The 12,744-nt window shown below is 50.4% G+C and overlaps 3 protein-coding genes across 6 annotated transcripts in view; 1 reads left to right on the forward strand and 2 right to left on the reverse strand.

The window, feature by feature from the left end:
• ACIN1 (apoptotic chromatin condensation inducer 1) overlaps nucleotides 1-2,556 on the reverse strand; it is a 33,578-nt gene extending 31,022 nt beyond the window's left edge. For 3 of the 4 annotated variants that reach the window (XM_002926009.4, XM_002926008.4, XM_002926007.4), the window contains exons 1-2: nucleotides 2,245-2,556; nucleotides 769-834 (exon numbers count right to left, since the gene is read on the reverse strand). In XM_002926009.4, coding sequence (XP_002926055.2) covers nucleotides 769-834; nucleotides 2,245-2,556 — 378 coding nt within the window. The remainder of the gene's footprint in view (nucleotides 1-768; nucleotides 835-2,244) is intronic. The other variant, XM_019806700.2, reaches the window with a different exon arrangement.
• On the forward strand, nucleotides 2,554-5,612 carry C20H14orf119 (chromosome 20 C14orf119 homolog). The gene is made up of 2 exons (XM_011233343.3): nucleotides 2,554-2,893; nucleotides 4,286-5,612. The coding sequence occupies exon 2, from the start codon at nucleotides 4,287-4,289 to the stop codon at nucleotides 4,713-4,715; it is 429 nt and encodes a 142-aa protein (XP_011231645.1). The 5' UTR covers nucleotides 2,554-2,893; nucleotide 4,286; the 3' UTR covers nucleotides 4,716-5,612.
• Nucleotides 5,613-5,731: 119 nt separating this feature from the next.
• LMLN2 (leishmanolysin like peptidase 2) lies at nucleotides 5,732-11,304 on the reverse strand. The gene is given in 14 exon segments (XM_034648546.1): nucleotides 5,732-5,977; nucleotides 6,493-6,672; nucleotides 6,848-7,077; nucleotides 7,292-7,564; nucleotides 7,671-7,767; nucleotides 7,849-7,918; nucleotides 8,074-8,245; nucleotides 8,321-8,463; nucleotides 8,609-8,693; nucleotides 8,901-9,026; nucleotides 9,107-9,454; nucleotides 9,727-9,778; nucleotides 9,869-9,962; nucleotides 10,081-11,304. Coding segments are annotated over 14 exon segments (2,382 nt in total). The 5' UTR covers nucleotides 10,385-11,304; the 3' UTR covers nucleotides 5,732-5,769.
• Between the last annotated feature and the right edge of the window lie 1,440 nt (nucleotides 11,305-12,744).

A 12,744-nucleotide genomic window follows, 5' to 3' on the forward strand; every position in this document is an offset into this window, starting at 1 on the left:
ATCACAAAGTCTAAAAATCTAATTTTTTAAAACTGTGGAATGATTTCTTCTAAAGAAATCGTTAAGCTGAAACTCAATATACAAAACAGATAAAAGCAGATCTAATTTAGTTAAGAGGGGAATGTGAACGCCTGCTCACTTGGGAAGGTTATCTTCCCCAGGAAGACCCCAAAAGCAGCTCGACAAAACCAAAGCAGAGCAGTTCTAAAACTATAGATATAGTCCAAACTTTTCTCATATTATACATAGGAACTGAGGAATCCGGGGCCTCCAAAGGTTAAGTTTCTTGCCCTAAGTAACAGGAATTAATGATATTTGCACAGTTAGCATTAACACTAGTGATGGTGGATAATTTCCAAAGGATTGAATTCTTGGAAAATCTATGTCAACACAAGAGTTCTTGATCAGCAAGTATTTTCTTACACTCCTTATTGATTGTCTACTTCATATCTACGTTCAAAGACATCAACTACTTTTCCCAAATCAATGGCAAATAAATGACTTCAGATTCTTGCACTACACTTAACTGGAGCCACATCTTTCTGCACATACCATTGCAAGTATCAGAAATTAACTAATAGCTCTTCTAATTCGGTTCTTGAATTCTTTATTAGAATTCAACTGTCCTGGTATGAGGAAATTTTCAACTCAGGGAACTCATCAGGAAAATATTGGTGAGGAATTAAGCATCAAGTGTACATCATTATGTCCTTCCATCTGTCTGTGCATCCAAAGAGGCCACCCTATCTAATGAATCTTTTTTCTTACCTGGGAATTTGGCTGGAATGCAGCATGGGGTGTTGAGTGTTTCTGTAAATTTTCTAGCATTAGAGCCTGGTACAGAGAAGGGCAAAAGTCAGAATCTAAGGGAATAAACCCCCACCCCACCCCATCTCTTCATTGAATGCAATGACTAACCATACACACTTAGCCTGTACTTATTTTCCAGGGACCTAAAAGCCCTTTACTAACTCTCATTCATCTTCGGAAGACCCTTAAAAGTAGCCATGGTTACTGCTCCCAAAAATACAAATGTAAAATGCAGGCACATGAAGAAAATCACCAACCTAGATACGTAATAAAATCAGTGACAGAACCAGTACTACAGTCCCTATTATCTCCTGCACTTCTGACTAATGCCCCTTCTAAATCTGGCCATGCAGGTAAAATGACTTCAAATACTCAAGTCAGCTTCAAATACAGGAAACCAACATGGGGCTGCTGGTTTGGGCCTGATTGAATTACTTGGTCAGTTACCCAGGACTAGATCTACTTGAGTGAACTTGTATTGTTTCCAACAGAGTGACACCTAGATTCATCAACTCTATAAAAATTTCAGAAAGGAGGCTAGAGAACAAAATGACCACAGACTCTAAACTATGGCTGACCCAATCCACACACGAAACCATAAGCTTCTTCTGTAGAGGCAACGGTCTATCAATTTAACCCTTGAGCCAACCCAGCCCTAATCTGCACTACAGGCCATGTATCCTAATTAACCCCAATTAAAACCAAGACATCCTCATCTTCCCTCCCTTTACACCAAATCTGTACACACAAATCCACCCACCTCATGACGATCCCACCCTAAGCTACTCAAATCGATTCACAACCCCCAACATATACCAACCTGCCCCACCTCCCTCACCAATATGCACCAAACTCTTATCCGCCCAAACTGCTTCTGGATGCACTATAAATTATACACCCCTCTATAACCAAGTCCCTTCAAATCACGGTTTCTCTTCATCTCACCTCCTAATCTAATCAGGTAGACATTTTACTCTATCCCAATCCTATTCTTCCGGACACTAACACCGACACCAACCCCATTAACCCCTCCGCCCAACTATACCCCTAACTCCGACCCAGCCCAATTCGCCCCCCTCAGGCCAGCAACGCCGGTGGTAGTAGTGGGATTTAACTCCTTCTGCAGCGCATGCGCCGAAACCACAGACACAAACAAGGAGGGGGTGGGGGAAGGAGGAAGGAGCTTAAGACACTCCGGGAGAGTAGCGCGCACCCTCCCATTTTGGGCTCGCGCCGCTGCCGTTAAGGCGGGAACCGGCGCTATCTCCATTCCAGCGCGAGCTTCACCAACCACCGTGCGCGCGGATCCGGAGGCTCGCGCTGGCGGCCTGAGCGAGCTCGCGCGGAGCCTGGACACTGCGCCTGCGCCGCGGCAGAGACTCGTCTCTACCGGGTCCGCTCCCCTCCGACACCCCGGCAGCGCCGACTTCTCACCCCTTTGAGCCGCTTGACCAGGGCACTCTTCTGCCCGCTCTTCGCTAGGCCTCGCTGCTCCAGTGCGGCCTTCAGGTCGGTCACCCGCAGCGCCTGAAGAGGCTTCCCGTCCAGAGTCACCTCCTCCAGCTCCGCCATCTTGCGTGAGGTACTCGGGTCCGTCCCGACGGCTTCGGGCATCTTCGGTAATTTCCGCCAACGCCCTTCGAACGTACCGGGCTGACCCCGCCCACTGCCACACTCAACCCCTCGATTACCACTCAGAACTCCCCGGGTTCCTCCGGATCTGCTCGGGAATTTCCGTCTCCACATCGGCACCAATCAGTTCTTTCCCTCCACCCAGCCACTTCCCCCTCCCTCGCTCTGCTTTCAGAGCTCGGTTATTTTCGTCTTACCGAGGCTTTGAATCGAATGTACTCGGAAGCCCTCGACTCTGGCATAACCAAAATCGGAGTTACTCGGCTATCTCCGAACCTAAGGCTGAGGCGCTGGGGCGCTTGGGTGTTTGGGGCTGGTCCGGGACCGGAAGTGCGTGGGCTGCCGGGCTGGCCCCGCTTAGGGTGTTCGGGAAACATGGAAGCGGCGGCGACAGTTGGAGTTTAAGCACTTTTGTGACGGTCTTCGGGTGCCCTGTGAGAGGAAAGGGGAGGTAAGCGGGGTAGAAGTCTTTCTCTGGGCCGGGTCAGACTCGGTGTTTGCGGGTTACGATAGTAGGGCACGCTTCCCGCTCTGCTACCGGTACAGCTGCCGCCTCCCAATCTCTGAATCCCCACCACTCCCATCTAAGACTACGTTGCTCTCTGGGTCCTTGGAAGGCCGGGCTCCGTGGCCTCCAAAGTAGGCAAGTGGCAGCACCGTGTCTTTAAGCCCAGACTGTGAACTAATTCATAATCGTTGAACTTGAGTTTGCTCTGGAGGCCATGTCGCAGGACTCGGAGAAAGTTTTTGCTTACCCGAGTACGAGAATAAAGTTCCTTAGGAATTGCTGTGAAAAAGGCAATTTCCTTGGACTGTTTGGGTTCGGAACTGATGTTGATTGCTTAGGGGTTCCTTTCTTTGTCACTACAGATACTCCCAACTTGCAGCAGAAGAAACGCAAACAGTAAAATAGGTCATTGATAAGTAGTTTAAGGTTTTCATTGTTTGAGATTCAAACTGTGGAACTCGCGAAACCTATTCAGGTCGACTGACGTCTTTGCATTACTAATGCAAATCAATGGCAGGGCATCAATAGGTATTTTACATTAAACCTTAAGGAAAATGTGCAAAGACATACATCCATCTACAGCAATATAACGCTTGTTACACTCCTAAGCCACCAAACTGACTAGACTTTTTTCAGTCTTGAATAAACGTGGCTTCTCCCTATTTTCTCTTACTGTGTTATCTTATTTTGGGTCAGGCACCCTCACTTACTCTGCTCTTCAATTTTTCCTGGTGCCTTAATGGAAATATAAGGAAGTAATGGATGTTACGAAGTTCTGGGCATATTTCAGAGGCTGTATGCACATTACAAAGAAGGCTCTTTAATCATATATGATTTTTTCTTTTTCTTTTTTTCTTTTCTCACTGTTGATAGGTCTGGAATGATTAGCATATAGGCCCAGACCAGCTGCATGTATTAGATTAAAAAAAATGTGTACCTTTTTTCATTTTAAGCAAGATGAGATGCACCAACATTACTCATTTTTTCTTTACTCACCCTGAAACATAGTAAGCCGGAGAGAATAAGCAATAAGAATATGTTGGTTGTTTTTAGGTTTTTTATAAGAATAATGGGGAGAAGTAGTGGTTGGAGAGGGTGATAGGTTTGAAAAAGAGGAAGGTTGGCAAGTATGAAATGAAGTTATTCTTGAGTTGACTTCTCTGAGGAAATTGGATAATAACCTGTATGAAGTACTCTGTAAACTGAATTGTTGAAAAGTAGTTTTATCTGTAGATGCTGATTGTGATAAGATTCCTTGTTGGGAAGTTGTATTTTGGTTACTCTATTTAGAGAGTATATAACAGTGCTGTATATAACAGTGCTTTTGTATTTCAGGATGCCACTGGAATCATCTTCCTCTTCGATGCCACCATCCTTCTCTTCTCCCTTACCCTCAGTACCGGACAGTATTACTAACTCTTCCCCTCCCCCAATGTCTTACATCACTTCCCAGGAGATGAAGTGTATTCTTCACTGGTTTGCCAGTTGGTCAGGTCCGCAGCGTGATCGTTTCCTACAGGACCTGGTAGCTAAGGCAGTGCCAGGAAAGTTACAGCCACTGCTGGAAGGGCTGGAACAGCTTAGTGTGTCTGGAGCAAACCGACCACCTTGTATCTTTGAGTGCCAGCTACGTCTTTGGGATCAGTGGTTTCGAGGTTGGGCTGAGCAGGAGCGCAATGAATTTGTCAGGCAGCTGGAGGTCAGTGAGCCAGACTTCGTGGCAAAGTTTTACCAGGCAGTGGCTGCTACGGCTGGTAAAGACTGATGGGCATTAAAATCAAAGAAGGTAATCACAGCTGATGGAGCCGCAACTCTACTCTGAGAACTTCAAATATGTCGCTTAAAGGTTTAGGGATGGTATCCTGATCAGCTAACCAAACTTGTTGACCAGTACAGGCTTGATTATTTCTTTGGGGGTGGGGAGGGGCAGAGGGAGAGGGAGAGAGAGAATCTTAAGCAGGCTTCATGCCCAGCACCGACCCTGACTTGGGGCTCAGTCTCACAACCCTGAGATCATGACGTGAGCCGAAATCAAGAGTTGGATGCTTACCCGACTGAGCCACCCAGGCACCCCAGGGCTTGGTTATTTCAACGTTAACAGCCTATCAACTGGATTGCTCGCATAAATGTTTCCCATCTAAGTAAATGCAGATCAGCAGTTTGCCTCCTAGCTTTCTCCTTTCTACGTGTCAGACCCTCAAGAATTCCGTGGCTTCTTTTGCAAGTATAACCAGAAGAAACCTACACGTTATAACTCAAGCATTTTGCTGGCCCACGGGGCTATAAAGTAGAGCCTTCCTATTCCAGAAACAGGAGAGAAGGACAATAAAAGGTCATGTTTTTATAGTTTAATTGGATTCACATGGCTGGTTTCACCGCCCTTACCAGATTGTGGCATAATCATGTGACATTCTTACTATTAGCTTTCTTATTGATGATTTTGTAAAATTATGGAAAAATCGGGAGAGGGAGATGATTAGTTACTCCTTTCACACTGATGTATGTTTGAATGCAAATAGCAAGGACTTCATAAAGTATATGTGATATTCTTGGAGCTGGTAACAGATTCCTGTAAGTTTGCTTGTGATACGAAATCAAGTGACACTCTTTATAGTTTGAAGGGTTTATTTTTTGTATCAAAATAAAGAATGAATCTTCAGAACCATGTCTCTTGCTTTTTTTCATTACAAGGCTAGTACTGAGGTGATTCCTAGAGAAAGAGGCATTCTGAGAAAAGTAGAACTGAAGTGTAGACTTGCCATCCAGTTGTCTTCCAAGAAATAATCTGCCCTATCTACCCTGTCACGCTCTGGGTAACATCACACCTCCCTTATTCCTCCAGCTGGGCCCCTTGTGTCTTGCAGCTCTGGTGAATGGTGAGGGGCAGATGGTGCCACCCGAAGAGTAGCTCGTTTTTGATAGGCCACGGTTCCCAGTGCACCCACCAGGATAAGCAGTGTTAGGCAGAGTCCCGTGGACAGTGCTAGATGGGTCACAGAGGGATTATGGGCCAAGGTAACCAGCAACCTAGGAACACAGAGGTAACGCTTGGCTTGGAATAATGTGTAGGCTTAGTAGGTGAAGGGCTTCACCTTTATCCTAATACACAGAGCTCATGAAACCCTGCTTCATCCAATCAATAAGCTACACAGGAAATGAGAGGAATATGGAACCGGAAAGTAGGAAAAAGACCAAGACCCAAGTCTCCCAGCAACTTAAGTTATTGGAAGGAGACCTAACTTGGCAGTGAGGGAAATGGTTTAAGGGAAGCATTAGACTATGGTATTTGGGTAACTGGACACGGTACCCTGTTAGTACTTAAGGAAGGAAGAGGACTAGGATCCCTATGTCCTAGAGATGGAGAACTCCCATTATTGTGGAGGGAAAGGTGTCCCATAGTGACCGATCTGAGGTGATCACGTTAGTTGTTTCCTGAAACAAATAATCCTGTCTAGGACCTGCATACAAGTGCGTGTTGAAAGCAATTTCAAACATCTGGACTCCAGGAATTTGAAAGAAAAGGACTTGGGATATCATCTTACTTGATGTGTCCTGTGGTAAAGCTGGCTCCTCCATAATGTACTTCTAGGGGCTTCTTCTGGAGAGTCAGGGTCAGGGCCCTGTGCAGCATACCAACCGAAGGCCCTTGGCAGGCAGGGGACTTGCCCATATACACAGTGAACACCAGACTAGTGGTAATGGAGGGGTTGTAGAAATAGCACCTATAGGGACATTTGGATCTCTTAAGGGAGGCAGAATCCCTGGAAGAGTATATCTCCTGAAGCAGATACAGGCTTAGGAGTGGGACAAAGTCTTCAGAGGAGGGTTGTGAAGTAACCCACTTCAGCATTTCCCCTGGCCCACTGTATACATCCTCAGCCCGAACTGTCCCTTTACCTGCCGGCGCCGCCTCTGCTCACAAGAGCCTGGAGTACTGCTTCCGTCAGCCCGTCCAGCTCTTCCTTCGCCACCGAGTGGCCTGGGGGCCCAGCTAATTGTAAAGACAGCTGGGATGACAGGTCTTGGGGCAGAAGCCTCACAGGTGGGGAAGTAACGGCACTGGTACCTTCCTTAGTTTGACACAGCCGGCCCCGGGGACACAGGAGAAGACCGGAGTACCCAGGTATCTGCCGGGAAATACATAGCAGGGTGTAGTTAGCACCTCAGTTGCTTGCTCAAGCCGTCCTTCCAAGGAAAAAGTACAGCCTAGATCAGGGTCGTGGACTCGGTACTTAGGAAAAAATGAAGGACATCGAAGTAGGCTGGATAGTACCACCGTATGAGCGCTTTAAAACTTCCTTTTGCCAATGTGCTATATGGCTTTTCACTTATGACACCCACCTGAATAGCCTTCCCAGGAAGGCATGGGGCCCAGGGTGCTCCCTCTGCCTGCACCTTGTATGCTCCTCTGTCTGTGCATTGATGTAAGTAGCAGCGGCCGCTGAGCTCTGCTTCCTTTGGGCGTGGGATCTCAGAGGGATGCCCGGTCTTGTCCTCACGGAGCAGTTGTGAAGTGAGGTTGGCAAGGAAGCAACGACTCTGGGAGTGGTAAATTTCCCCGTGGGCGTTCTCTGCCCCAGCGGGGAGCCCGTTTTCCTTCTTCCAGCATTCACTCTGAAGGGCGGGGCAGGAGGCAGAGAAGTGTTTGCCAAGGTGCTTTAGAAGTTGACTGCGCTCCGGGCGGCGCGCTCGGTTTCGCTCTGTTCTCTAGTCATCTCACCCTATTGGCCAAGGGCTTGTACATGCGGCAGCCTTCCAGCAGGGGGTCTGAGGAGCAGCTTCCCTTGTCCAGGTGCAGGTAGTGGCAGCCCAGTCCGCTGTGTGAAAGGGAGGGCCGCTGACCACTAGGATCCCCGACAGCCGTACAGCCCCTCGCCCACGCAGCACACATCGCATACCTGCCAGTGCAGAAGAAGTCTGAGGAGCCGGCCCCGCAGGTCGTCGCCAGGCCAAATTCCAGGCCAGATCCTGCGGGAAAGACAGGAAGAGAAAGAGCGCTCCGAACAAATGAAGGCCCCAGCATCCCTCAGGGCCAGCTGTGCTCACGGCTTCAGTGACACCTCAGCGGCAGAAAATCCCTCCCAACCTCTCACTGCCCCCGTTGCCATTCTCCCTGTTCTCACCGTGGCCCCACAGCAGCTCCTCCGCAGCACTGTGATTGACTCGGTACCAGCCCGAATCTTCGAGGGCAGCCAGAGTGATGGGATCAAGTCGAGTGCGCCGGGCACCATCGAAGGTAGCAGTCATTATAGAGCCCTGGAGCAGTCGGGCCTCCCAGTGCGAAGACAAAGGGCCCTAGGGAGGAGGCAGCTGGTTGCCACCCAACCACTCCCTCTTCCTTCCAGCAGCGCCAGGGGTTCCCATTCCCACCTCTTCCAAGGGAACACCCGGTGAAGCCCCTGGCACTCCCAAGTGTTTGGCCAGGCTGTGGCTAACAGTTGGGGTGGTGAGAAGCAGCTGTCCCCACTTATCTCGCCTTGTCACTTGTTGCCTTGTAGAACAGTTCTCTCCAACTGAGCACAGAAAGGGAAGAAGGCAATATGAGGAGAGGAACCCTAGGAAGGGGGGAGCAGCACTGGAAGGAAGGAGTCGGTGGGGTGGCAGTGATCCCCTCTCGTTGACATCACGAGAAAGCTCGCCCTCATTCCTCCCACTTACCGCTGGGTCCTGAGGGGCAATCCCGCCACTTCTTGAAGAGCTGTCCGGAGAAACCCAGAGCATGGAGCAATTCATGGAGTGTGACCTAAGGACAAAGGACTGCAGGGTGAGGGGGACGGGGACGGAGCAGATTGACCCGCCACCCAATAGCCCCTCTGCCTGGTCAGCTGTTCCTGGAGTTGAGGCACCCTCTCCTCCATCCTGAGTGGATTCTTCCCCTTCACGGGAAGCTGAGGGACCTGCCCCCCTCCCCAACTGGTTCGCGCCTTCCTACTCATCATGCAGCAGTCACCATGACGATGTCACTATGGCTGAGGCTGCGGCTGGTGAGATGCTGGGCACAGTAGACGATGGTACCGGCAAGGGGTCTGTCTTCCGAGTCCAGCTGGCAGCAGGCAGCATAGGCTATGACAGAGGGCTGTGGAGGGGCCAGGACGGGGTAGGGGTGGGAAGCAGGGAAGTGGGGGAACACAGAAGAAACCTTCCCGAACAGTGGACACCCAGGGAGCTCAGCAGGGATGGTACGAAGGGATGGTTTGAGGAGGCTTAGCTCCCACCCAACACCCGAACTTCTTCAACGTGACCAAGTGACCTCGAATAAGCATAACTTAATAAAAACTGCCTTTGTGCTCCCTCCTCCTTCCCATGATATTTAAAATGAAGAGAGGCAGAACAGGGCAAAGAATTTGATTGGGGTCTCACCTCTCCATGGCACTTGGAAGTGTGGGCCACCCACACATACAGGAGAAAATCAGTGTCTTGGACCCCGGGCCCATCTGGCTGGACCAGTTGTGGGGGACCCTGTTCTGGCCACAGTGCATAACCACGGAGATGGGCATCAGGGATCTGGCCGGGAGTGAAGTGTAATATCTAGCTTAGCAGGTGAGAACAGTGGGAAACTGGGTACTGGGAGTGAGGAGCGGACAGTCTTTATCAGAATAGGGGCTCCTGCCACCTCCCCCACCCCAGGTCTCTAATTTAATAAATTGCCAGGGGGTGAAGGGGCTCAGGAATCTACATTTGCTAGGAAGCACATTAAGCAATTTTGGTGCTAATGGTCTTGGAGAAGCCTAGGCAGGCTAGAGACGTCAGATTCCCAAATCAGAAACTGGTCTTACCTTTGCCCCCAGGCAACTCTCTCCTTTGTACCCTGGGTTCAGGAGGCTGCACCTGCCAAGAGTGAACATCTGTAGGTGGGCTGGAGACATTTCTGGGTACCCCGAAGAGGTAGTATATACGTTCTCAATGACATGAAGTCACCTGTGGTAGTTTGGGGTGTCTGGGTCCCCCCAGACAGCATGGCAATACTGTGCAGGGTCTCGACTCAGAAGCAGGGCGCCTTGCACTGGAGGGACTTAGAAAGATGAGTGGTCAGTTTCACCTCAACATCTCAGAGCTCCTTTTCTCTCGTTGTCGTCCTCCCTAGCCCTCTACTCCTCAGCCCTCTCTGCCTCCTTCTGTTCCCTACTCACCTGCAAGGATTCCCTGGAGTTGTTGAGCAGCCTGCCTAGCTGCGGCCAGGGCCAGAGCTCGGGGTCCCCCTCTCATTCCGGCTCCCTCAGGATCCCAAGCTCCATCTGGTATAGGGTCTTTGATATAGCAGGTTTGGATTCGAAGGGGTTGAGGATCACGGGAGCCAGGCAGGGTAAGGGTGGAAGAGCGGAGGTTTGGGGCAGGCTGGGAGAGATGGGGCCTGAGAAGGGTCACAGACTTCTGCGTCTCGTCATGCAGGCATCTGCTCGTGACAGTCCCCAGCAGCAGCAGAAACAGCAACATGTTGCAAGTGTTTCTCCCTGACCTGCCCTGGATCCTGTCTTCTGCTCCCCTCTTCCCTGCCTCACTTACTTCTGGCTTCCCTCTCTCTGTCTCTCTCCATACCCTCTCTACCCCTCTTGCTTATTTTTTCAAGATGTGAAAGTTGTTGACTAAATCTACAGTTCCCGCCAGGAGGTTGGATGTGAACCACAAGGGCCAAAGCTGCCGCCTCCTGGGGGTGCCAGAGGTGGGGAGTGGTGTGAGTGAGTGTGTGTGTGTGTATGTGTGTGTGTGTGTGTGTGTGTGTGGCATGGCGGGGGTTGGGGGAGGCAGAGTTACCACTAAGACCTCAACTGATCTCTCCAGAGAGGAGCCTGCCTTATTCAGGAATCTGTCATTCTAATTCCCCTCTTTCTGAGCAGACAGCCTTGGAACCTTCCCAGAACTAAAAAATCGGTGTTAACATAATGGTGTGCGTGGGGACACTCTGTGCTTCATAGATGCCTAGATGCCTACTTATCTCCCTGGAGATGGGCAAACGAGGCTTCTGCACGGCCCTGGCCCCACTCTCAGAACGGAGTGGACTCTAACTAAACTGCGAGTCTTTCAGGCACCTTCCGCATCCGTGCAGGGCGCTTAGCAGGTGCTCAGCAAATACACGTTGGCTGGCCGGCACCTCCTAGGAGAGGCTGTCGTGTTAGCTCCCTGGGGCTTCGCAGAGCCACGTATGGGCATACTGGAAGGGAAAGTCACCTCTTAAAATGGACATTAATAGGATATGCTCAAGGACGTTCTCACCCGGCTCTTGGAACTCCCTGTTTTCTCTGCTCACACTGTGCTGTCACATCCTGTTTCCCCTGCCTGGATACCCCTCCTTCCCTGCCTGCCTGGCCAATTCCTACCTTCCCTATAATTACACTGGGAAGCCTTTCTTACTTGACACCTTCTGCCCAAATTCCACACTTGCTGGCGGGGCGGGGGGGGGGAGCGAACCGTACTTCACAGGAGGCGCTTCTCCTCCCCTCTCCTGCAGCCATCGTGGGCTTAGCGGCTCTCCCTTCTGGTCCTGCTCTCCTGCAAGGTAAGCCCGCTTCCTGGTAGCCGCAGCGCTCGCTCGGCGTAGTCCCGAGGCCCAGTCATCAGTGTGTGGATGAAGGAACAGAACCTAACCCCATTGCTTGACTTTTGAAGAAACAGGTCAGAGGTGAAATGCCATAAAGCAACACAGCTAATTAGTTACAGACAGGACAAGAGTTTACAGAAGGCCTGCTGACTTCCTAGGGAGGCCGATTTTATACTTTGACATACCAGACCTGTGGCTGGAACGACCAGTTACAAGGGAGGCAGCCAAACGCTGGAGCCAAACCAACTCTGCCGCTTTCCACCTAGGGGACTTTGGCCCAATGCCTCCAGGTTCCCATCTGCAAAAGAGGGACGACTGTACTTCCCTGGCAAGATTGCTTTGAGGAGAAAGGAAAGACTTTTTCAGGGGCACCTGGGTGGCTCAGTCGGTTAAGTGTCAGGGTGGTGAGTTCAAGCCCCACGTTGGGCGTGGAGCCTACTTAAAAAAAAAGAAAAAAGGTTTGTAAAGTGCTGAGAACAGCGTCTGGCTCCTGGTCAATACCAAGTCACATCAGCGGTTCACATTCTACAGACACTTTCAACTCAGTGGAGAGCGGCTCTGTTCTTGACGTGCGTACAATGCTTTAGGGGACTCTTGTTCTTTTCCTAAGACAAACCTTTTTCTCCGCGTGTCAGACGCCCTCTTTTCCCGGGCTGCGCAGCCAGGTCTGGGGAAAACCCACTTGGTCACGATTGGCCCAAGGGGGTCAAGGTCTGTGTGGCTCTCCTCATGTTTTCCCCGGCCCCGCGGAGCTGTCACTCCTAATGCTTTGCTGCCCCCTTGTGGCCGCGTCGAGGAGGGTGCGCCCGGCAGGGCTTCTTCCGAACTTCACACATGGGTGCGGAACTTCGTACCTTCCAGCAGAAACAGTTCAAGAAACACCTCGTGTTTCTTCTGCTGGAATACCTCTTTCCTGCTTTTGCCTGGCCAATTCTTCCTCGTCTTTCCAGAGCCAGCTGAGAGGGTCTCCGCCTGCTGAGATTTTTTTCTTTACTCCCCCGAGCAGAGGTGGTTTGCATCGCCTCTGTCCTCCAATAGCCGTTCTTTCACATCTTTCAAGTAGCACTTATTATATTCTCTTGACGTTTATTTTTGTGCTTGTTCCCCTGCTAGACTGTGGGCAGGGGCTGAGTCTGCTTTGCCTGTGCCTCTTTGAAGAGGTGTTAAGTAGGCACAGAGGGATAATGGAGGTGGGAAGGTGGCTGGGAGAAAAAGAGAGGAGGTAAGGAGAGAGGGTGAGAATAACAGTTATTTGAAC

Source organism: Ailuropoda melanoleuca, chromosome 20 (assembly GCF_002007445.2).
Source record: "Ailuropoda melanoleuca isolate Jingjing chromosome 20, ASM200744v2, whole genome shotgun sequence".
Taxonomy (NCBI): domain Eukaryota; kingdom Metazoa; phylum Chordata; class Mammalia; order Carnivora; family Ursidae; genus Ailuropoda; species Ailuropoda melanoleuca.